Here is a 26,056-nt window from a genome sequence, read left to right as displayed (position 1 = left end):
GACATAATGTTCAACTCTTCATAATTTATATTCATCCCATGCAAATTTCTTTTCTGTTACTAACCTCCTCAGTTCAGTGATGATCTAGATCTGGAACAATAACTCTTTAAAAGTATAACAAGATGAATAGCTTCTAAAATTACTTCTTTGAACATTTGACATTTGTGCCTGTTAGATTTAGCAGTTGTTCTCATGATTATACTTTGTTTAAATACTGTTCAAAATTTCAAATGGCATTTTAATTGGGGGATTGGGTTGCAATTTTGAATTACCTCAACATTAATCCCTTTGCCTCTCTACAAGAACAGCAGTAAAAGTTTCTTTTCTTAACCATTTATCATTGTATGTATAAGAATATTTATCAATTTACATGCATTACGCAAGATCTCATTATTGTTTATTAGTGAAATTATTGTTTGACTCCGTTTTACACATATTTCGATTCAGTTTTTTCAAATTATATGCATTTGTAATGCCACTTTTTGATTATTGAAATTTTTAGAATACTTATTTTGTTTTAACTCATACATATAATTCTCACAAAAAAATGTTAGATTCATGTTATGTATTAGTTAGTGCATTTCAAAATTTTCTCTTGATTTATATTTAATGAATTAAATTCATAGATGAAGAACTAGCTAAATTGGCTAAGGAGAGGTATGACATGGCTAAGGTATGTTGTTTCTCATTCTTGTTATATACCACTAATGCTGTTTTTTTTTATCATAATTGTTTTTAAGTTGTTTTTTTATATTACTTATTACATTTTGGGGATAAATATTCTTACAAACAGCACTGCTGGGACTTAAGTTGCACTGGGCCTACTTGGAAGTGTAAAACACTGATGGATATATTCAAGTTACATCAGTTACTTTGAGCAATGACTGGTGTTGTTTTTACACTTGTTGTTTAATCTTCTATTAACGACACCAAAATAGATGGTGATATTGCTTTGGGTTGGATTAGTTTCAGATCAAAGAGCTTTATCCAAATTGAAACCTGGTCAGATGCTGACTGAAATTTGTGAATTGTTGTGGGAAATAAGTGGTGGGTGAACAGTAGATCATAACATGATTTCACTTTGGTCTCAAAAGTTTTGTTCAGGCCAGGCCAGGCCAGTATAGAAGACAAGAAATAGCTCACGTAGACTGAGAACATTGTGGACAGCATATTGGCAGTCATTATTACCACCATTTTGAAGGAAGACAGACTTATGACCTGTGAAGAAATAACTAATGAATCTAGAATACTGAAATCATCCATTCACTTAATTTTAATTGAGTTGTTACAAAAATGAAAGGTCTCTACCCAATGGGTCCCACATTTGCTGTTGGATGAACAAGTGAAGTGTAGAGAAATTTTAGTGCAGTACTTGCATATTACTGACAAGAAGGTGAAGAGTTTTTTTAAAATGCATTGTTGCCATTGATGAGACACGAACACTCTGCTTTGATCAGAACTGAAGTCATAGTAAGCTCAGTACAAGCATCCATCTTTGCTGCCACACTCTCTGAACGTTGCCAGCAACAACCAAAGGCAAAACAAGTGGTCATTGTGGTTTACATCATGAAGGCATTATTGCTGCTGATCGCATACCACTTGGAAGATCAGAACCTGGAGACTACTATATGCAACATTTTGTCAGAAGCAACCACTGAAATTGGAAGCTGGTGTGCTCATACTCCATGACGATGCAAGTTCTCATAAACGCAGTCTTTACAGCTAGCTTTCACCAATTACAATTGGGAAGAACTATTTCATCTCCCTTAGCGTTTCGATATGAGTCCTTGTGATTACAATCTACTCTCCAAGTTCAAGGAACCATTGTGTGGACAAAAATTTGTCTTTATAAATGTTGAGTACAGCCATGGCCCAGTACATCAGACAGCTTAACTTCAGCAGATGGCTAAACGGCATTCAAAAATTGCTGACCATTGAGAAATAATCATTAAGCATAAAGGAATAAATAATGTTATAGAAAATAAATTAATTTTAAATTAACCACTTTTGTGCATTACTTTTGGGATAAACCTTGTATTAAACTCAGTTTCGAAAATATAATTGTTGGCATGATAACAACCATGTGATAACTAGACATTGATTATATGTATATTATATGCAAAATGCACATAACACAAATATTACTATCAACATTGAAACCTTATATCAGAGCTTCCTAAAGTATTTTTCAGTTATTAAACTCAGAAATGTGATTTCAATAATTGAAAACATAATGATATTATGATAACATTAGCATGGGAAAACACGTCAGTGGTGTTTTATTTTAATTCTTGTGCCATTAATGAATTTTGGATGACAGTATATTCTTTGAATGTGTAGCATAACAGTTCAGTTTTGCAATTAAAAAAATTTACATAATAAGCAGTTTGAGCTTTTGTTCAAGATGGCAAAAATCAAATCTGATGTTAAACTTATGAAATTACATGTTGCAATCACAGAAAAGAGTTCATCATGAATGGCTGTATGGTCTTTTATGTTGTTTTGAAGAGAATGTTCCATGCAGGAAAAAGTTCAAGATTGACTGACATGTGAAAATAACGTCATACGTTGTGGCCAAAAAAAGAAAAAGCAAGGGAAAATTGACAGATTAGTCACTTTTAACCAAACCATTTACTTCAAGAGAAGTGACTTTTCATAGGATCTTTGTCAAGAAGCAACATCTCTTTTGATAATTTAAATTCATTTTCAAACAATTTTTGAAAAAATATGGTATAAATCAAAAAAATTCCAGATTAATCTGCCTTAAGAAGAATTATCTTAATGATATTCATGATGATATTATTCAAAATTTGTCAAGACATTAGAGAAAATTGCATCTGAATGTCTGCTGATAAAATTTAACAGCCAAAAACATCTGCTATTCAGCAGATGTTTTTGACTGTTGAATTTCATCAGCATATATTTCCCATTTGGTGTGTGGGGGATTAGATTGATAGCCTTCTTATCTGCATCTGCTTCCTTGTAAGTTTCTTGAAAATGTGAATCACTCCACAGTTGTAAGATTTGTGAATGATTATTTGCAGTTATGTCCAGCTGAGAATTGATCCATGGCAAAAAAAGTGCACCTTTTTTTTTAGTGATGTGTATGATTGACTTGATGTATTATGATTTTAGTTGCCAATGTGCCATAAAACACCAACCAACCAACCAATCTGTATATGATAAAAGCAGTTTCTGCATTAGCATTTGGATAGAAAATTGCTATTAGTTTTCTATCCAAATGTTTATTATAGTTTTCTATCCAAACCTAATCAATATTACTTGCTTAGCTCATGGCTTACATAGGCATGCAGAAACAATTTGGAGAAATTTTGACAAGTTAATAAAGTTATTTTTTGTGTAAAAAAAATATCTTTGTGAAAGCCCCTGCATGCATAGCTATTTACAGAGACATGCAACTGGCCTTTCTTTTCCACCAATGCCTATTTTGACAAAGTGAGGAACATGGTTATGTGTAGCATTGCTTTATGCTAAAAACTTTGATTCTATAAAAATAAATAAAGTCTGATTTGGATACTTCAATTGGTTTTGCTAGGACAATTCTTTCTGATTATTTGGCTAGAAAACATTTTCTGTTTGTCAAGATTCATTTTGCTTGGTTACTTAATTCTATAATCAGACTTCAAGGGTTTAGTGTCAAACAGTGTTAACTACAAAATTGCATTTTTGTTTTGAGATAACTTTATACAAATAACAATGCATATCATGTCACACAGCTGTATCCCTCTAGTACTTTACAAATTAGCTTGGGCTTATAAGCACATTTCCAGTACACCAAGAAAATGTTAAATGACTTTTTCTTGGTTAATTACAAAATGATTTTGTAGTTAATGTCGTTTGGCATTTAGATTAAAAAATCATCTATTAAAAAATAGATGATATTTTTTAGTTGGGAGCAGGAATTTCCATTTCAATTGGAGGCTTCAAAAGTTCACGTTTTTAAGTTTAGTCCAGTTGGTTCCATTGCAATTCGATTAATAAATAAATGTAAGACTGTTATTACATGTAATAGCAATTTGGTGCATATTATCCGATGTCTAGTGATAAATGCTGTTATGTATTTTATATACTCATTATTAATTGTTTACTATTCTTATCAGCACCAGTGAACTTTTGTGCAGAAGACTGATATGTGAAGACTTGGTTAGCCATTTATGAAAATACACTTTTTATTAGCATGGTAAAACATCAGTAATTCAGACTCATTAGTGAAAAGTCCAAGTTGTAGAATATAATTATGTATAAATATTTTCAAGTCATAGTTCATAAAAAAAAGCAAATTTATTTTGAATCTAGCAACATATCCTAAATTAGATAGTATTAGGACACAAATATTACAAAAAAGAGAAAAGAAGTTTATATTCAAAAACAAAATTTACAAAATTCAAATCAATGTACCATGAATAATATCATTTTGTTTTAAACCACAAACTTTAATTAATGTATTACTACAATTTGAAACATTAATAACTATAAATTTAATCAGATGTAAATTTCCTCCCAGTTGAATTATCTTATTTGAAGAAACTGGAAATTCTGTGTAGCAGGTGTTCTGTTTTATTGCTGTTCCATAATGGTCCTAATTTCTCTTAGAGAATAAAAAAAATTTTTTTTTTTAATTAACAGAATTGCTTTTTTTTTTTAACAGAATTAGCAGATTTAATGGAGAGCGTTGAAGCAACTTCTACTTTTGTTACAATTATAATTCACCTCATAGGTACAGATATTTTCCCCCTTAAAATGGTGTTGCAGTTTTTTTCTTTTGTCATTTATGATATCCAGCTTTATATGGCCATGTTCTTATATCTCCCAAACTAATATAGTTTCTTTGCTACTTTTGTGCAATACATTTTGATATTCTTTACTTTTGGTTATATTTACATCAATAAGAACATCGCCATTTAATAGCTTTTTCATTGCATATACTGTTGTTCAGCTTTATTTCATTTCAGCTGTAGAACAGTTGTAAGGAGCATTTTTTGTATTGTAATTTTTAATATTTACCAGTGTCTTTTCTCCTCTTCTGCTTTTCGTTGTCAGTCATTAAAAAAAAACACCTTCAGTTGTTTCCTTTGATACAGATGCTTACAGCTGAGTATGACTCTTTGATCAGTGGGTTTTGTGAGGGTTGTGGTACTAAGAGGTAAAAAAAGAACTTGATAAAATTTCAGTAGAGGGATGTGCAGATGCATTGTATAACAGTAAGAATGTTTCAATTATTATGTTTGCATATAATTTTCTGTTTGATTTTCCTACTTTTATAATGAAAAATTATTCAAATCATTCACAAATGAAACATTCTTTTCCAATATTGGTATCAGTAAATTGTTTAGTTTTGTAAATATATGTAGGAAATGGCATTAAATCAAAATTACTTTTATTGTTATAATATTCAACCTCTTTATTTTAGGGCTTAGAATCAGAAAGGCTAGTTTCAGGAAGTGATGACTTCACCATGTTTCTTTGGAAACCTGAAACTGATAAAAAGCCTATTATAAGGATGACTGGTCACCAACAACTGATCAATGATGTAAAATTTTCTCCTGATGGGAGGATTGTTGCTAGTGCTTCCTTTGATAAGTCAATTAAACTTTGGGATGGTCGAACAGGAAAGTAAGTTTTTTTTTTTTTTTTTTTTTTTTTAGTGGCTTAGGGTAGTGTAGAGCCTTATCTTACTCAAAAGTATAACTGCCATTGTTAATTTAAATTATTCCTTTTCTTTCCTTGCATGTAAATGGCATAGGCTTGCAAATTGAAACGTGTAGAATATGGGTTCTGTTCTAATAGGGTCACCTTCTCCAAGTTTGCCATACTAATTTTAAAATTGATATCTATTTTTTTGTATAACATAAGAATTTTTCACATATTTGGAGAAAGAAAAACACATTTCTTTATTTTGTAAATTTATGTGGTGACGGTTTGTCTTTTTAGCATTAGCTAAGGCATATGATGCAAGAAAGCGAGCTTATAGAGCATCGTCCAAAAATAAAATTAAATTAAATTTTAAAAAAAACCTTCCCATTTCACCCATTCAGTCACTCCAAATGTTTGTCTAGTTCAACCTTAAATTTATTTAAGCTATCAACTTCCACAACAGATGGAAGTCTGTTCCAACAATCAACTACCTGCTGGCTAAAGGCAAACTTCTGCACATCTATTCTACAACTGTCTTTCCTCAATTTGAATCTATGCCCCCTCAGGTTCTTAATCTGAGCAAGCAGAAGTATCCTGTCAGCATTGAGCTTGCTCAAACCATTCAAGGCCTTATACACCTCAATCAGATCACCTCACAGGTGCCTAGTCTCCAGATGCTGCAACTTGCAGAACTTAAGCCTTTCTTTGTAAGCGCACCCCTTTGTTCCTCTCACCAATCTTGTTGCTCTTCTCTGTACTCATTCTAGCAGTTCTACATCCTTCCTAAAATGAGGACTCCAGACCTGTACACAGTACTCAAGGTGTGGCTGACCATTGCTTTATACAAAGGGATAATCACTTCCTTGTCTCTGCTAGCAAAATTCCTATATATCATTGACAAAACTCTATGACCTGCTTTGGCAGCCCATTTTTATATCTTCGCAAACCCTATTCCTCACTAATAGAACAAAGATAAGTGTGTGCAGGAGTGCAAGAAATGGGCCTTCACCTTGCATCCTAATATTTGAAATTTCTTGAGCACATTTTCAGTGATATTCTCATAAGTAGCATCTCTTTTGTTACCTGAGACATTATGAATGTTTTTGAAGTCAGTCTGTTGTGATAATTATTCCTTCAAATTGGCTAGCAGAGTGATTATACGAGGGGTGATCATTTAATTCGCGGACTGGTGCAAGATCTTATCTTAATTGTCATCATCTGAATCTTCTGTGGATTTCTCCTTCTCAAAATACTCTCCCTTGAACTTTACACACGTTCATCACTGTCATACCATGCATTAAATGCTTTTCAAAAGACTGCAAAGTACTTCTGTTGTGGCTTTGTGAGCATCATTGTGTTGGACCTGAAACACCTGCCTTTTGGAGCTTTCTTCAGACTTGGAAGCAAGAAGAAATCACACGGGGCTAAGTCTGATGAATAAGGGGGATGTGGCCGAACCTCAGCACTTATGGCAGTGATCACTGCTTGCACAATATTAGCCGTATGAGGCCTGGCATTTTCTTGATGGAGAAACCACTTCTCACTGGAATATGGCCATCCTATCAAGACACTCATTACTATATGCTTCATTCATCTCTTTAATTGTTTCTGATGCATTTAAACCCCATCTGGCACAATAACAAATCATATATTGCTGTTCAGCCTGTATGTCCGACATGATTCTTGCTTCAAAGCGATCGTCAATGACGCAGCTGAAAAAACTCTTCATGCAGCACTAGCTCAATAAGTACTAGTGTGGACACCGTTTGCTCAGTAGCGATCAGGGAGAGTGCCTCTAGCAGCAGTTATGGAAAGTTCTTGTGGTAAACATAAAATCTTGCACCAGTCCACAAGTTAAATGATCACTCCTCATAGGTTTGGTTCTTCCATACCATGTGGGAAAGTTGTGGATTTGTAATCCATCTCAGTGAGAGGATTTTTATGTGCTTTTTTCACACCTTGGCTGTTAGTTAACCTTGGATGAAGATTGTATGGTTTCTGCCACTCTCTCATTGCTTTAGATGCCTTGGCAAAAACCGGATAATGACCTGTCATATGGCTTATCTGTCTTATCTTTGACCCAGTGAAAATGCCTCTTTTGTGTCTTTCATCAGATAAACTTGGAAATTGATGCCAAAGCCATTACAAATTGCTTATGGACATTAATTTGAGATATAGGCAGGGTAATAGGATTTTCATTGGTTCTGCCAGGCTGTCCACATGGTCATTGCTTCCTTATCCAATGCTGACTTTGTTCTCTGCTATTCCTTTCATAGATGAAACATGGCATTCTTATGTAACTTGATCAACGTACATAGAACCCTGAAGTCACAAATAAAGTGGTCAATTATACCTTTCATATTTAACTGTATTAAGAAGTTGGAGGTTTCATATCTCCTCTAAGTAAACCAAATGTGCAGTTGGAACAGAAGCATAAATATGAAAGGAATTCTCCTTCATAAGGAGAATTCCTTTCATATTTATGCTTCTCCTTATGAAGGCATTGGAAGGCCTTCTCCTTATGAAGGAGAATTCCTTCATAAGGAGAATGCCTTCCAATCTACTTTGAAGAAGGAAAAATTTCATTCCAATAATATGCCTTTTAACAAAATTTCTAATTTTCCCCCCCTCTCTCAAAGCTACTAGAGATGTAGCAGAATGTGCTTGGTTTATTTACATAGCTTTTCATTTTGTAGTGCAATACTGTACTACAAAACATGCAAACATAGAAATAACCTAGTTTATTTTTATGTTTGTAGTATGTTTTATTTGAATTGTTCTGTAATGTTCTGTAGTACAGAGAATAATGTTTACTAGAAGTATTCTGTCAACTTTTATATTAATACCATTTTTGCTGTTTGTTTTCAAATTTTCTTGAAGGTTCTCTGTTCACTATCACATTAGAAAAATCAGTGAAATAATCAAACTCATATTTGAATATTTGATTCCAAAAATATTAAAAAAATGTATAATGATTTGTAAGAAATCTATATGTGATGGTGAAAAATGGATATCATTTATGAAACACACAGTTAAACTCGAAAACCATTGTAGGCCTGTGAATTAAGACAACAAAAGAGCTTGCAAATCGGGTCTTGTATTCTCCAAGAAACATTGTCAAGAGTGAAACATTTAGGAATTTGTTTTACTTCAAGTCCTGAAATGGTGAAGGATTTCAAGCATCCACTGTCAGTTTGACTGAAAGCTTGAATGCCAAATATGGATCCACAGATCATAATAGTGATGGGAGCTACCCAGGTTACTCCAGAACCTGTGACCATTGGGAAAATAAAGTCAATCAGAAAATAAGGTCAAACACAAAGGAATGTATCAAGAATAATACAATGGTATAACAAAAACAGATAATAACTACCATTATACAGTGGAACTGTTGCTTAACATACCTCTCTTAAAGCAATTTCTGTCCAAATAGCAATTAAGATTCATATTATAGTCTGTTTTTTGTATGTTCTGTTACCACAGCAAGATGTGTAATATGAAGATCTCAATAGCCTATATCATGTTGTGTAACCCTGTATAAGTTTTGATAAAATATCTGTAATTTATCACATTTCAGATTTTTGGCAGCTCTGAGAGGGCATGTACAGGCAGTATATCAACTGGCATGGGCAGCTGATAGCAGATTGTTGGTTAGTGGTAGCGCCGATTCCACTCTGAAAGTTTGGGACTTGAAAACAAAAAAGCTGTTCATTGATCTTCCAGGCCATGCTGATCAGGTGAATAAAAATGTTCTTGTTATTTTCCTTGGACTTATAAACTGTGGTAATATGATGTAAGGATTTGATGAAATTTTATTTTTTTTTATTTTTTTTTTTTTTTGCAGATCAAAAAGCTGCAATGCATATTTTTTATATTCTGCAAATTATGTGTTCCAAATATTGCTTAGTTTAACTTTTATATAGCAATTTTTCGTCTTCTTTCTGCTCTTTTGGGGCCTTTAATTATGTAATTTTCCCCATGGTGAATATGAATAATGAGTGATTTTCTGTATGAGAAATTTTTTATTAGTGCTAAAATTGGCAGAAGAATGCAAGGAAGCAAAGGTTATGTAGCATCTGCTCTCTTGGCTTTTACAATTGAGCATTCAGGTGTCCCCTCTGGCTGTTCACTACATGTTGATGGAAGGTGGCAAAAGAACATAAGCCAGTGTTCTGTTCTTCCATCTGTTCATCATCTCTTTCTGTTGACTGAAAATCCTATATATAGTTTTGCTGTGGTGCATTGCATAACCAACCACAACAGTCCAAAACATTGTCATGAGTCCCTTAAATGCCGATCTCCAGGCCATTCTCCACTGGAGATCTGAGCAGTTGTTAGCTTTACTGCTTCTAAAACTTAATTCTTATCCCATTCCAAAAAAAAATAAATAAAAATAAAAAAGGAATTGTTTCTTAATGCTCATTGCCTCTCAAAAAATAATAAGAACAAAAATTCTAATGTTTATGAATGTTGTTGAAACTGGTAATTACCATTACTGGGTGTTAGAAATGAAAGATACTCTTAGTCATCACATCAGTGATCTAAAGACTATTGTTATATGGAAAAGATAAGGCTATATTTACAAGGTAATGAAAACTTACTTTAATAAAATCTGTTCTCTGAAGATTTAAAGCACAAACACTCATTTTTGGAAACATTGTACCTAGCACAACCTTATTACTTTAAGCATTCTTCATTGAAATATATAGTAGCATTTGATAAAATTGTATCTCCTCTAAAAAATTTGTTCCTATTATATTCTAAAATAAAATTATTCTTATAAGTTGCAATGATGCAGTGTCATCAGTTGCATCATATGGCTTGTAGCTATAAAAACAAATCCAAGCAGCCTTTGCCATCTTTTTTCTAGGGCTGTAGTGGTAAAGTGTTTACACCACATAAAAAGAATGTGGTTATTTCTTTGAATAACAATGAATTTTCTACACAAAAATTACTGCACAGTATTCAATGTACATTTTCACAAATTCTTTCTGAGCTTACCAAAACAGGCTCCATGCTGTGATAAAAGGAAGTGGAAGAATGTCTGTAGGATCCCAAAACAATATTAAAATGTTTATGCCTTGGGGAATGAAAGGCTTTATCTGTAAACCTAAAAATAGCATTAGAAAAGCTTAATGGGGTAGAGGTAAGTTCTGTGACTGCTGTTAGATGATGATTATTCTGACAGGATTTGTGGTCTGTTGTTCTAAAAGGTAGGCACTTCTAATAGAATAAGAATTCAATATTTTAATTGTGTTAAAAAGTATGTAAAGTGGTCTCCAGAACAGAAGAGCATACAGAAACAGAAAATTTGATGTGTAAGGTGACACCATTTCCAAAAATCCCCAGCTCTTGTGTTTGCTCTGCTTCAAAGAATGTACTACATTAGAGGAGATACTGTTAGGGAAATAAGGTACATTTTTCACAATAAAAATAGGTGGTCTAGAACGAGAGTATGTCTGTCTGTCTGTCTGGAGCCGTTCTTGCACTGAATGTTTGGGATTAAACTTCAAATTATTAATAAATGATTTCTGATAAATGTCAATCAAGTGAGGAGCACATATGTGCAGTGTGCATTACTTTTGGGATAACCCTCATAGTTTTGCTCAATCACAGTAAGTAGAACTGTATACTGAAACCCTTATGGATTAATTCCAGACTTGAGGAATTCTGCAAGACTTTTAGGTTGGGGAGATTTTTATCGGCATGGTGATAAAAATCTCCCCAACCTACAAAAATTATTTCTTCTACTAATAAGTAGAAGAAATCATTTTTGTAGAGGCAGAATACATTTTAAACAGTGGTGGTGCAATAGCATTTGTTGATATCATTGAAAAGGCCTTAAGAGTTTGGCAGGAGAGGGACAGGGAGCAATACTGATATGCATTTTGTATACAAGGTAATGCTTGTATACAACATCTCAAGGGTTCTTGTTTGGAGGGTAGTGATGGTTCAGATGAACAGGGAGCTAAAGCTAGGGCAACAAGCTAAAATAACCTTTAAAGAATGTTAGGGAAGAAATATGCCTAGTCTGAACATTTTTACACCACTCTTAGAGGTTTTGGTAATAAAATGACCACATTTCAGTCTTCATTAGAGCTAATTCTTACATAATAGCTTTAGCAGAAACTTGGTGTTACCCAGAAATAAAGGGTGATAAGTTTCAGTATTCCATGTGTTATATAGAAAAACAGTACATGAAAAAGACAAGGTATGTCACGGGTTGTGCTACTTGTTAAAAACATCCTGTGCGCAATAAGCACATTCTCAGATTTAGAACTAACACATTCTAACATTGAGTGTTGGAATGTGTTAGTTCTAAATCATATTACCAAAGTAGACATTGTGCCAAGAAAAATCTAAACAGTCTTCAGAAGTTCAAATTATGAATAACAAATTATTTATATTGCACGTGTCAGTTATTTGTAAAAATTTATATTTGTTTGCCCTTGCATTTCTTTTGTATAGCTACACATACTAAAATGTAATTTCAGACTTCATTATGTAATAAAATTTAAGAGCAAAACATGACAATTGTGGACTGGTTTTAAATAATAAACTTCTTTATATTGTCATATTAGGTATATGCTGTTGATTGGAGTCCAGATGGACAAAGGGTAGTTAGTGGTGGCAAGGACAAAGTAATCAAATTGTAAGTAACTTGAGTATATACTGAAGTTAAAAATATTTCATTGCATATACAAAGTGAACTATAATCATAACTGTAGACGTTTCCAGTTTGTTGAAGATTTCCAGAAATCGTGTGCCATTTACATTATGAGAAGTGTGCTTTCTTTTCAGATTTCAATTAATTTTTTAAAATACATTTTTATATTCTGCTTGTCAAATAATCTGCTGAATATAACTGTATAGATTCAGAGCTGTCATTAAGTGGCATGTATTTAGGTATACCGAGGCAGATTTTTTTTTTTTTTTTTTTTTTTTTTTTTATGAAAACCACAAACACGAAAGGTATCAAAACCTATAGTACTTAGTACCGTGCCTGGGTTGAAGGAGAAGTATGGGGGGAGGGGGTGCCGGAAACTTTGCTCTAGAGACTAAACATGGGTTTCACCACTTCAAGCCTCCAATAAGCAAAGTGGTGGTATTTCACCGGTTGATGTAAGTCATCTACCACCTACTGGTGGTAGATGACTTACATCAACCAATATATCTGGTTTTCTCCAGATATATTGGGTGTCAGGCATCTACTCCGGAATAAAACAGCCTTCATTTTTATATGTCAATTATAAAATTATATTTCATTTGAAGTGTTCTTTGTTTTATCATACCTTATGAATTGCTCATTACTACTATTTTATTGTTGTTAAAAAGTGAGGTGAAGGTTGCTTCACTTTAAATACAAACAGAAAGGTAAGTGACAAAAGTATGAAGCATAGCATTATTTTTAAATGCTGTAAGGATGCATTTCTTTTAATAAAGATTTTTCTTTTGGTATCTATTCAATGTCTCTTTTGGTAAACAGCATTAAAGTGTTAATTTTACCTATATTTGTAAAGGTTTCTCCCCCCCCCCCTTCTCTCTCTTCCATAATGGGTGGAAAGGTTTCAGAACACAAAAATTGTATTCCCTGCCTGCCTGGCAACCCAAAGGTTGCGGGTTCGAATCCTGCCTCGGGCTTGGATCAAAGTACTGCAAAAACCTTGGGAGGTGCATTATGGCCACAGAAGCCAATGCGCCAACAACTACCAAAAAAAAAAAAAAATAGTGACTGATGTAATTTTCCCTTTACACTGGCCAGGTGTTTCTGAGAAATCAAGCAATATAATATATAGCATTTTCTGTTGAATACACAGTATATTTAGTTTGACCTCTAACTCCTTTTTACTTTTCTAGACAGCTCTTTTCTTTATAAATGTACTTTATGTTGTTGCCGGTCTCATTTGGTGCCATAAAAACAGAATGCCAAGTGAATCCACATTACGTTGGGGAATTTGTCCATAGGAAATGTAAATAATTTTAATTGGGTGGTATAACTAGTGTGTGTCTAGCCAATATTAAGTGTAGCAGAAACATTTAAAGTTTTAAATACATAAATTATTTTCACTGTTAATTTTCAGATTGCTAAATGTGTGCAAGAGCTTGAAGCAAGCTTTCTTCTTGTTGCTATAGATTTTTATATAACATTTCATAGGCATTTTCAACCATTCTGCAGGATTGAGAGATCTCTTTGTGTCCACATAATTATCTCTGAAATAAGGCATTCATCAAGCTTCTGCAAAAGCTTCAGCTATACCTGTAGTGGTAATTTTAGGGACCCTGTGTTATTCCTTTTTCTGTTTTCTTTTTAATGTTTTCAAGAAATTCCTCCTGTTCGATAGATATTTCCATGAGTTCTTCATTGCATAAGCTATCTTTCTGATTCACAGTGAGCTCTGTTACTTTGTTTTTAATCTTCTCAGTGTCAAAGCCATGGAGGTCTTTGGCACATTTTTCCAAGGCATTCTCCACATCCATTCATCGATTTTTATTGTACTTTCTGCTGGGCACTAACAGTATTATCAATGGCATATCTAATATTGCATGCTTGGTGCTTTTCCTCTCCCCCATTCACAGCCTTAATAGCCTGAGAGAAAGTCCTCCTGTTGTAATAGGCCTTAAAAACTGCTATTACACACTGGTATATTGGTGGTATGAGAGAAGTGGTGTTGAAGGCATAAAAATGAATTTTACATTGGTGCTAAATTCATTGAAGGAAGTGAAGTCTGGTGCATTATCCAGTAACAAAAGAACTTATTTTGGAAATGTTATTGGGGCTGCAGAATATTGTACAACTGCTGGACAAAAATAATCTGAAAACCATCTTTTGAAAAGACTAGTGACCAAAGCCTTCCTGTTACAGTTCCATAGGACTAGCAACTTGATTTAATAAATATTTGAAGATCTCTGGGATTTTATGAGTGGTAGACTAACTGGGGCTTTGACTTGAAGTTACTAGCATCACTGATAATCTCTTTTGACACCTTAAATCCAGGCATGGTTTTTTTTTTTTTTTTTTTTTTTGGAAATAAAAGTCCTCTTTGGCATTCTCATCCAAAGTAGACCACATTCATCAACATTAAACACCTACTGAGGGTTGTAGCTCCCCTCTTTCTTCAGTAATTTACAAAAGCGCCGCCTTCAATTGTTTGGTCTCCCTCCATATCAGCAGTGGCCAGTTCTTCAGTCCCAACAACCATGGCATCAATCCTTTTAAAAGCCTGTTTAAAACATTGAGCAAACAGAACATGATATGAAATAATAACATACACAGTATATTTTCAATTATCAGGAGGGTTAACTGGGATTACTATGGCCCAGTTAATCCCACTTTGTTTGTTTCATGTGGCATCTCTGCTTGATTACATGGAGCAATAAGAAGGCACTGCATTCGCTAACAAAATGATTTTTCAAAATTTAAATGGTAATTTTTGAGGTAATTTACAGTCCTTTACCATTACTGGGAAGGCCAACCAAGAAAAAAAAAAACAAACTTCATTGGTTTCCTTTTTCAGAAAATAATATGCACATATAAAATTTTTTCATATAACGGCAATTCTCGCTTTAAGAGTTCCCGGGTTTACGAGGTTTTTTTTTTAAAGTATCAAGTAACAACAAAACATTCATAAATATCACATTTCAAACCATGCGCATAGCTGTACAATACAGTGTACCCAGCTTTACGATATTAATCCGTTCCAGAGACACCATTGTATTATGAAAATATCTTAAATAACACATTGATTTTTGGTAATTTGTTCCACGACCTCGAAAGTTGAAATTTTCACTATATAACTCTCTAAAAGTTTGTTTTTATAGTGCAAATTGTATTAGTTACCAATTCAAATCCTAAAATGCACTACACTTTCATCGTTATCATATGTTCTGTTATAAGAACCAATTTTGAACGCCTTTGTAACATTTTTCTAAAGCACATTTCTGGAGGTCATGACCATAAAACAATAAAAACAATTTGCACTTTCCGGTTTATTGGGCTTTTCTGTTACTGCAAGAAATTATAAATGGGTAGTAAACTCAATGTTATTGCATTTTGGAAAATACCAATATCTGGAATTGTGTGGTTTTTTGCATTATTATGGTGAAATGTGTTTCCCCTTTATTGAAATCTTCAATCATATAAAAAACATAAATAAATTTTCAGAATCTTCTCTTCATTCCTTTTTTTTAAGATTCGTAAACTTGTTATTTTGTGTAAATCATGTTAGTTGCAATTTGTGCATTTCGTTAAAAAATGCATGTATGTTATTGAAATTTATAAATAAAAGAGATTATCTTGGAAACAAGAGCCTCTTGAAGCATTTCTGAAGAAGATGACTCCTTGTGCAACAGACCAACGAGTGCCGAGCCAATAATGAGTGTGCATTTAGTCGATAATGATGATGATGAAGAATAAACATTCTTTTAACATTTGTAAGTCATAAATAATTTCTATATTATTATAATTTGCTTGATTTTACAGGCTACGTTTTCATTTCTTTGGATAAATCAATTATTGTTTAAACAAACTAATTAGCTAACTAATTTCATTGTTGAGAACGTAACCCCTATTTTTAACATTGTCTATGGGATTTAATTCCCACTTTGAGTTTTCGTTTTACAAGCACACACTAGGAACGAATTAACTCGTAAAGTTGAGAACTGCCTGTATTCACAAACCAGAGTACACTTATAAATACAGTAAACCCCCGCTATTCGCGGTATCTGTATTCGCGGTTTCGCGTATTCGCGGTCGCTGATTTAAACCTAAAAAAATGTGAATTTTAAAGCACCGGAACATTTTCCGCCATGAAAAAAACATGGGTGTGGCTAAAATCATTTTGCCCAGTCCACAGAGTAGTACAGTCAGTCGTCTTATAACACGTGTTTACACTACACTAATTCAATCTTACACAATTTAGGGGAACGATATTGTATATAACACGAACTGAATTCGCATATGCACGATTCGCCTTTGTGTTTACAAGAAATGGCAGTCGAACGCGGAATCACCCCAACTGAACGCAACACGATAGAAATGAAGAGAAGATTCTGAAAATGTATTTATTTTTTTATAGCAGTGAAGGGAAAACACATTTCACCATAATAACTTAAAAACCAACACAATTACAGCTATCGGTATTATCGCAAATGCAATTAGATAGAGTTCACTACCAGTTTATAACAGATTTCACTAGCAGGAACGCAACTGGAAATTGTTTTTATTGTTTTATGGTAGTAACCCCCAGAAATGTAAAATGTGAGCTAGTGAGGTGTTAATAGAGTTGTCTCTGCCTTTATGGTGTTGTTTATTCGTTTTGCTACACGCTCACAGCTTTATGTGTATCAAGTGTGCCTCCTCATTTTGTAATTGTGCTTTATTCTCTAAAAATGAGTAAAAATAACTTAAAAGGTGTAAAAAGGAAGTGTCCTGCGCTCAATGGGTGGGGGGTGACAAAATCGCGAGCGCGGATGTTTCAAGCTAATCCTTGTTCAGTATGTGTAATGCGCTTGTCATAGAAGGTTTCATCTCTTGCTTTTAATTGATACGTTTACAAAAGTGAAAAATCTACCATTTTGCAGTGTGTTGATGTAAACAGACTTTTTCGAGCGTGTTAAAGTTAAAAGAAAGTGATTTTATTGTGGACAAGTTCTTTTCTAATCCTACAAAAATATGGCCGCGAATAAAAAGGGAACTGTGAAAAGATCAAAGAAGGTGATGACATTAGCGAGTAAAATTGAATTGTTAGACAAAATTTCTAATGGTGAAAGTGTCTCCTCAGTGGCAAAACATTATAAAATCAATGAGTCAATGGTACGATCAATCAAGAAATTGGAAGAAAAAATCCGCCGTAGTGTCCGTGAAAACGCGCCAATTGCATCAAAAATTTGCTCTATAACTCGTGATGTGAAATTAGAAAAATGGAAAAGGCTTTAAATCTGTGGATAGAAGACCGAACTCAAAATAAAATTCCGTTAAGTTCACTTATCATTCGTGAAAAGGCAAAACACCTTTATCAACACTACACTTTAGTGAAACTGGTGATAGTACTCGCGGGATAAGTTTTTTAGCCAGCAAAGGCTGGTTTGAAAGATTTAAAAATCGATATGGTTATTTTTCGCCCAGCAACCCATGTTCTTGATATGTTTTTGAAAGGTTTCTTTAAAATGTCTAATAAATATGTACAGTATTACATTTAATAAATTGTTTCTTATTTTCATTTCGATGCCTTATGCTTTTTTTTTTTTTATGTACTTACTCTCTACGTTTGTCTATGTACATAGTCATATTATGTAGGTAAATACACATAATACGTACAGACAAAATTTTAGACTAATTTTTGTTATATATTTCATACTTTGGAACGGAACCCTTTTATTACCATGGGCGCCATAACTCAGTATTCGCGGAATTTCTCAGGAACGTAACCCCCGCGAATAGCGGGGGTTTACTGTATGAATTTTTATGTAAATAAATTTATATACATGGAATTTTGAAATTCGTACAAGTTTAAATTTACAAGTTTCTTTTTCATTTTGCAGATCATCTGTGAAAATTTATTTCCCAACCACTCTGGATAATTGTGATTCTACGCTATTTGTTCAAGTTACTTTAGAACTTGAATAAAATAATATTATCAGTATTTTTAAATTTAAATATTTATTTTAAAAATACAGGCACTCCCCAACTTACGTAATACTCAACTTCTGTAGATTCGACTTTACGTAAGTTTTTGCCTGCTGGTGTAAACTTTAAAAAATTGTGAAATGTATTTTGTATCCTGTAGGAATAAATGGAGGTATTGTGAAAACATTGCAATGTGAACCCAATAACACATTGTTTTTTTTTTTTTTTTTTCGTAATTCCTTCCAAGACCTTGGAAGTTGAAATTTTTGCTATACAGTAATACCCCGAAGTTACGCGATAGGTGGGTCCGACGAAAATCACGTAAGTCGAATTTGCGTAAGTCGGGGTACAACTTTGCATATAAATACATATAAATTTTACTTAATTGGGACCAAGGACTAACAAAAACACTAGTTTAGAAGAAAAATATTAATAAAATTGCAGTTCTTTATACATATTAATACAAAATATGTATTAAAAAAACAAATGACCTACGTTAAAAAGTTATTTCGATGTCGATGGCTTCATAAAATCTAACAAATTCGTCTGACGACACAGCGCCTTCTTTTTTTCACGCAGAATTTCTTTGTAGCAAGCTAATAATTTTTTTATTCCTTGCTTTGTAGCTATAACGCGTTCTTCGTTGGAGTCTATGTTTTCTAAAATTTTTAAGCCCTTTACAATTGAGCCCTTTTCAAACTGTCAAGTTTGCAATTGTCATGTGCTTTTCGCCGTTGCTTCATTTAGGCCTGTAGCACGTGCAATATCACATGGTCTTTCATTTCGCTCAAAGCGTTTCACAATTTCATATTTTTTCTCTATCGACAGAGGCGGACTGGCCATAAGCCTTACCGGGGAAACCCCGGTGGGCCGGATGCCGGTGTGATTTTGGCCATAAACCATAGTATGAGGCCACTATAAATTTTCCCGGGTAAGAATTTTTGACCCAGTCCTCCTCTGTTTATCGATAATTGCTTTTCTTTTTCTCTCTGAATCTGCAGTGTCTTCACCAGGACGCTTCCTTTTCACACCTTTTAAGTATTTTACTCATTTTTAGGGAATAAAGCACAATTACAAAACGAGGAGGCACGCTTGATACGCATAAACAAAGCTGCGCGCATGTAGCAACTGAATAAACAACACCATAAAGGCACTATTAACATACACTATTAACACCTCACATTTCTAGGGGTTACTACCATAAAACAATAAAAATCCAGTTGCGTTTCTGCTAGTGAAATCTGTTATAAACTAGTAGTAAACTCGATCTAATTGCATTTGCGATTATACCGATAGCTGGAATTGTGTTGGTTTTTATGTTATTATGGTGAAATGTGTTTCTCCTTCACTGATATAAAAAACATAAAAGCAGCAAAGTTGAATTTTGTTCATCTTTCGCTCTCATTCTCCGCCGTTGCACCGTATATCGATAACATATGAAAAACGACCTTGAAGATAGTGGGCGGCAGCGTTGCCAAACGAAAAAATCAAGAACCGCGTAACTCCGAGTTCGCGTAAGTTGGGGTAGCGTAAGTCGGGGTATTACTGTATAACTAAACTATTTATCTCTCTAAAAGGTCATTTTTATAATGGACCACTACCCTTTCATTGTCATCATATGTTCATTTATAAGAATAAATTTTGAATGCTTTTGTTGATATTTTTCTAAAAACATTTCTTTAGGTCACGACCATAAAACAATTTGCACTTTCTGGTTTATTGGGCTTTTCTGCTAGCACAATCTATTATAAACATGCATGGTATTGCATTTGCGATAATCCTGATAACTGGAATTGTGTGGGTTTTTACATTATTATTTTGAAATGTGTTTCCCCTTCACTGAAATCTTCAATCATATATAAAAAAACAAATTTTCAGATTCTTCTCTTCATTCCTATTTACAAAGGGTACTAGGAAAGTTTTGCAATACAGCTTTGTTTATTTAATTTTTCAAAGTAATTTCCTCTACATTCAATACACCTCTCCATCCTCCGAAACCAATCTTTAAACCAGTTCTGCCAAGTTTCACTAGGGAGTAAAGCACACTCGTTGTCCCAAGCCCGTAGAAGGTCCTCATCACTGGAAAACCGCCTCCCTTTTAGCTTCATTTTCACATGCGGGAACAGTGCAAAGTCGCAGGGAGCAAGGTCTGGACTGTAGGGAGGGTGCTCGAGAAGTTTCAGTCCTGTCGTGGTCAAATATTCGGTGCAGGCTTTGGCGCGGTGGGCTGCAGCATTATCGTGATGGAGGTACCAGGTGTCCATTCTTGATTTTGGCCGCAGGTTCTTCATAGATCCAATGACTTTAGGCAGGCATTGTTCAGTATACCACTTAGCTGTGACTGTCTTCCGCGTGTCCAAAACGACACGTTCCACAATTCCACTCGATTTGAAAAATACAGCTATCATTTTCTTCTTTACAGATCGGGATTTTCTGACAATTACGGGTGTGTCGTCATCATCAAAGACCCAAACTTTGTTTTGAGCCTTGGTCGGCAGATCGTAATAGTACAGCCAAGTCTCGTCACCTGTCACTATGTTGTTCACATACCAAGATTGTCCCTTATCAAACTTTTTTAACATCTCCCGGCACCAAGTCACACGTCGTGTCATCTGCTCTTCAGTCAGTTGATGCGGCACCCAGAGAGAACAAAGTTTCTTCACGTGCAAATGATCTTGCAGAATCGAACGAATTGCTGGTGCATTTAGGCCCAAAGTATCCTCTATCTGTTGGTAGGTCACTCGCCTGTTTTCGTCAAGCATTTTCCTCACAGCAGTAACGTTTTCCTCCGTAACTGACGTTCGTGGCCTTCCCGGCCTCTCAGAATCCTCCAGAGTGAAATTTCCCCTTTGGAATTCTCTATACCACCTGAATATCGTTGTACGATGTGGACAATCATCATCTAGTGCAAGAGTCATTTCTTCTAAGCACTGGTCTACGGTTAAACCACGCACGAAATTATACCGCAAAACTGTCCTTATCTCATTTCGTGACCACGATGCCATCGCAAGCACTTTACACTCTCACTACTAATGAATAACTGAGCCCATCGACTTGGCGCGGCGGCTACTATGCACGTATGAACATGTCTCAACATGCAGCAACAAGCAGCTTCCTGTGATTCATTGTTGCGTCATATTGCAAAACTTTCCTAGTACCCTTTGTACGTACTTATTAGGTGAAAGGAAAGCCAACGGAAAGTGCAAGTTGTGGCAGTGCTAGGAAACGAAACAAAATTGATATAGAAATGAAGATGAAAATGGTTAAGAAGTACAAAGCAGGACAAAGCTTGTCATCTCTTGCACCGGAATTAGGTCACGCTGCTTCAACAGTGAATGCTATTTTAAAGGACAGTATGCATGTTAAAGGATCAACAGTGTTCAGGTGCTATATCAAAGGTGGAAAAGTTATTAATAATATGGATGGAAAATCAGATTCAGAAGCTAGTGCCCACGAGTCTAATGGCCATTCAAGCAAAAGCAACAAGTATTTATGAAGGTATTAAGGATAAGTACGGCGAACCCCAAGCCAAGTTTGTTGCAAGCAATAGGTGGTTTTATAGGTTCAAGCATCGCACTGGTTTCCACAACATTAAAGTATGCAATGAAGTCGCCAGTGCATCACAAAATATCTGCTGATATACCTTCATCAATATCATTGATGAAGGTATATCAGGCTTAATGTCGAAGTTTGCAGATGATACAAAGGTTGGCAGGGTTGTTAATGACAGTAATGGCTGTGTGCTACTGCAACAGAATCTAGAAAATTTGAGAAGATGGGCTGAGAAGTGGCAACTGAAGTTTAACCTTGACAAATGCAAAGTACTGCATATGGGAAGAAGTAACCCCCAGAGGAACGTACCAATTGTGTGGTACTACACTTAGGGTGGTAGAAAATGAAAAAGACCTGCGAGTAATTGTGCAGTCAGATATGAAGTTTTTTGAGCAATGCAGACAGGCTGCAAGAGCAAGTCACGAGGTTTTGTCAATGATATACAGGAATTTTGCTAGCAGGGAAAAGGTGGTGATTGTCCCTCTGTATAAGGCAATGGTCAGGCCACGGCTTGAGTACCACGTACAGGTCTGGAAGCCTCATTTTAGGAAGGATGTAGATTTACTTGAGCCTTAATAATGGACCCAACACTGAGCCCTGAGGGACTCCACTAATAACATTAGTCCACGATGAGCAGTGTCCATTGATTACCACTCTCTGTCTTCTCCCCCTCAACCACCCCTTTATCCATAGCAGCAATTTGCCTCCAATGTCACACTGCTCCAATTTGTGTAGCAGTCTTCCATGTGCAACAGTATCAAAAGCCTTTCTAAGATCCAAGTATATAATATCAAAGTTATTCCCTGCATCCAGTTCTTTTGTGACTGCATCATAGTATCCAATCAAGTTGCTCAGGCAAGACTTCCCCTTAACAAAACCATGCTGTGTATGAGCTATAACTGAAGTCTTGTCTAAATGATCCTGCAGTGCTTCTTTAACCAGTGCCTCCATTAATTTTCCTGGAACAGAAGTTAAGCTCACAGGTCTATAATTACTTGTGTCAGCCTTTGATCCTCCTTTGTGAATTGGGGTCACATTTGCACATTTCCAGTCTATTGGTACCTCCCCTGAGTCCAAGGAAGCTCTCATAATTATGGCTAAGGGATTGCTTACTTCCTTTGCTGCCTCCTTTAATATAACTGGATAGATCCCATCCACCACGGGTGCCTTTCTTGTGTTTATCTTCAACAGTTTCTCCTCCACTTTACTCCCAGTTATTTCAAGATTCTGTAGCTTACTGCTAGAGTTGAATACACCTCTGGCATTCCCCTTGCTGAATAACTCCTCATGTGTGAATGTCGATGCAAAATATTCATTTAGTTTGTTAGCTACCTGAGCAGGATCATCAACAGTTGACCCATCAATATCAAGTGGACCAATCTGATTCATCCCCTTCCTTCTAGAGTTTACATAAGTAAAGAACTCTTTGCTGTTTTTCTTTGCATCCCTTGCCAAGGATTTCTCGTAATCTGCCTTCGCCTGCCTAACCTCCTTTGTAACTTGGTTGCATATCAACTTGTATCTATCATAGGCTTCTGTGTCATGTGTTAATTTGTAAGTATCCCATGCATTTTTCTTCTCTGCCATATGCCTCATTAGTTCATCTGACATCCATTTTGGCCTAAACCTTGAACAATATTTCTTAGTTGGTATGTAAAGCCTAGTAGCTTCCAAGATAAGTTCTTTGAATGCTTCCCATTTTGAATTTGCTGTTGGTAACATCATCAGTTGGTCCCACTGTATAGAATTTAAATACTGTCTCAGTCCATCGTAGTCGCCTTTACGGAAGCAATAACCCTTCCCTTTACCCCTAATGGTAGTTACCTCTTTGAGTAAATCCCACTTCAGCACACTGTGATCACTGCCACCTAGTGGTTCATTTATCTGCAGATTCTTAATGCATGAAGAATCACTGCTGATAATCAAATCAAGAGTATTACTCCCTCTAGTTGCCTCCCGAACATGCTGATGTAGAAAACAATCATCCAATAAATCCACAAAAGCCCTGCTAGTGCGTGAGTAACCAGTACCCAAATTCCAGTCAATATCTGGGAAATTAAAATCTCCCATTATAAGACTCTCTGATTTACTGGCCCACTCTATTTCCCTGTACAGTTCCTTATTATACTCATCAGAGTCATTAGGCCTATAGCACACTCCTACTCTCAATTTTGATCTCCCAATGCGTATGTCACACCAAACTGACTCAACACTGCACTGTCCAGCGATGTCAACTGGCTTCACTTCCTTGGTTTTTATGTGTTTCTTAACTAATAGCATAACCCCTCCCCCCTTCCTATCCTTTCTGTAGACGTTGTACTCCCCAAATTGCAGTTCTGCATCCCTTATATCTGTGTGACACCACGTCTCTGATATCCCAACAATATCTGCCTTTGATGTTTTGAGCAATACCTCAAATTCATCAAATTTATTTACTAAACTCCTAGCATTGGTGTACACGCAAGTATACCTGCACCTGTTTCTATTCTTAGCTACCCTAACACAACCCATGTGTTTACTTGTACCGCAATGGCTCCCAGCAGTCTCTGAAATACCATGCATCTTGTTTTTCAGGCTTCTGCTCATTCTAATAGAAGCAGTGCAAGAATCTCTTTCACCTCTGCCAGTGGCTACTGTCAATCTATTGGTCTTTGTCTCCCCCCAAGCTAGCAGTTTTCCGACCCACCTAACACTGCCTCGATAGCATCAGCAAATATTCTTGCACCCTTTCTATTTAAGTGTATCCCATCCCTGTAGAAGCAATCTCTCCTGTTAACAAGTACAGTCCAGGCTGAAAAAAATTCTACCCCTTGAGCCCTGCACAATCTTTCCAGGGCCGAATTGATCGACAAGGCTCTCATCATATACTCCCTCCTATCGTGTCTGGGCAGAATTGCAGACACTTTCAAATTCAACCCTAATTCACGGCTTTTGTTCAGCAGTGACCTGTACTTGTTAAGTAATTCTGCCGGTCTCCTGCTCTTAATATTATTAGTGCCAACGTGTACAACTATATCACCTTTTGTGCCCTTAAAAGATGATATTCGCTCTACAACGTCATCAACCTTTGCCCCTGGCAGACATACCCTGGTCCTGTTCCACCTATCTTTTTTACAAAGCATGTTCCCCGTTTCCCTGACGCTAGAGTCACCAACAACTACTAGTTCCTTCGGGACCAGCGCATTCTGCCTTGGGGGTTGCCTCTGTGTCACGCGATGCCCAAGTGCAAGCTCTGGCGTTGATGTGGGCAGCTGAGAGCTTGATGGGCCCCTCAATTTAATTTCTTCGAGGGCATCCACCCTGTCCTTCAAGCTCTCATATAGGCCCACAAAATATGAACTAATTTAAGTTAAATAGACAAATACTTTAATACCATGCTTATATCATTAAAATAAGTACTATTTCCCTGTCATCAGTGATCATCAAGGACTGAGGATAAAGAAATTCCTGAAATTTTACATTCAGTATTTCTGATCCTTTCAAAAATATAAAATCTGTTTCACTGTATCAGAACAAGATGTTATAATGTAAAATATTGACTCCTAGAATTTCTTTCATTGAGCATACAGACCATGCTGTATTAGACTTTTTCATTATGGGGATATGTTAAAAATAATTTGAACACAGTAAATAAATTGGTATCCCAGACATGTTTTGCAATGCATATTATGAGTAGAGGCATTAGATTTCAGACTGGATGTATGTGCAAGGCTAGAAAGAGCATTCCTATTGAGCTGCTTTGGTAATAAGATTTTGAAAATTTGCTTTAAACTGCAATTTATTTCATTGTCTACTCATTTTATTCATTAAATATAAAATGCTGGCAGTCATTCTCAAGCACTCCATATGTTAATTATGTTTATATATAGAACTGTTTAGTTTAAATGTGCCACTTATTTATTAAATTTATTCTATTATTTCTAGATGGAGAAGATGACCAGAATTCTCAAGAACAAAAATTGTACTATATATGGTAATTTGTAATTCATCGTGTACAATAAATTCTTGTATTTTTACTTTGTGTTCATTGTGTTCAACTCTGAGTAAATCCATCCGCTTTCAGAAAAACATGATTTGGTTAAGTTATGAAAATATTCTAACTCCTCCTACATTACAGTGTAATTAAAACAGTTAATCATTTTTGGAAATGCAGGTTATGTCTTATAATAAATAAAAGTTAAAAATCTCAACTAAAAAATTGTCTGTACAATTGGTTTATAAGCT

General features: G+C 35.2%; 1 protein-coding gene across 1 annotated transcript in view; it reads left to right on the top strand.

Annotated features, from left to right (window-relative positions):
* Nucleotides 1-25,792, top strand: part of Nle (notchless protein homolog 1) — a 71,546-nt gene extending 45,754 nt beyond the window's left edge. Inside the window, exons 9-13 of the mRNA XM_090373581.1 lie at nt 627-673; nt 5,432-5,634; nt 9,233-9,392; nt 12,237-12,307; nt 25,757-25,792. Of these exons, the coding sequence (XP_090229707.1) occupies nt 627-673; nt 5,432-5,634; nt 9,233-9,392; nt 12,237-12,307; nt 25,757-25,769 (494 nt within the window). The 3' untranslated portion in view covers nt 25,770-25,792. The remainder of the gene's footprint in view (nt 1-626; nt 674-5,431; nt 5,635-9,232; nt 9,393-12,236; nt 12,308-25,756) is intronic.
* The last annotated feature ends 264 nt before the right edge of the window (nt 25,793-26,056 follow it).

The sequence above is a fragment of the Mastigoproctus giganteus genome, chromosome 5, assembly GCF_048544385.1.
Source record: "Mastigoproctus giganteus isolate SK-2022 chromosome 5, ASM4854438v1, whole genome shotgun sequence".
In the NCBI taxonomy this organism is placed as follows: domain Eukaryota; kingdom Metazoa; phylum Arthropoda; class Arachnida; order Uropygi; family Thelyphonidae; genus Mastigoproctus; species Mastigoproctus giganteus.
The sequence above is the reverse complement of the archived record's forward strand: the minus strand, read 5'-3'. Positions and strand labels throughout refer to the sequence as shown.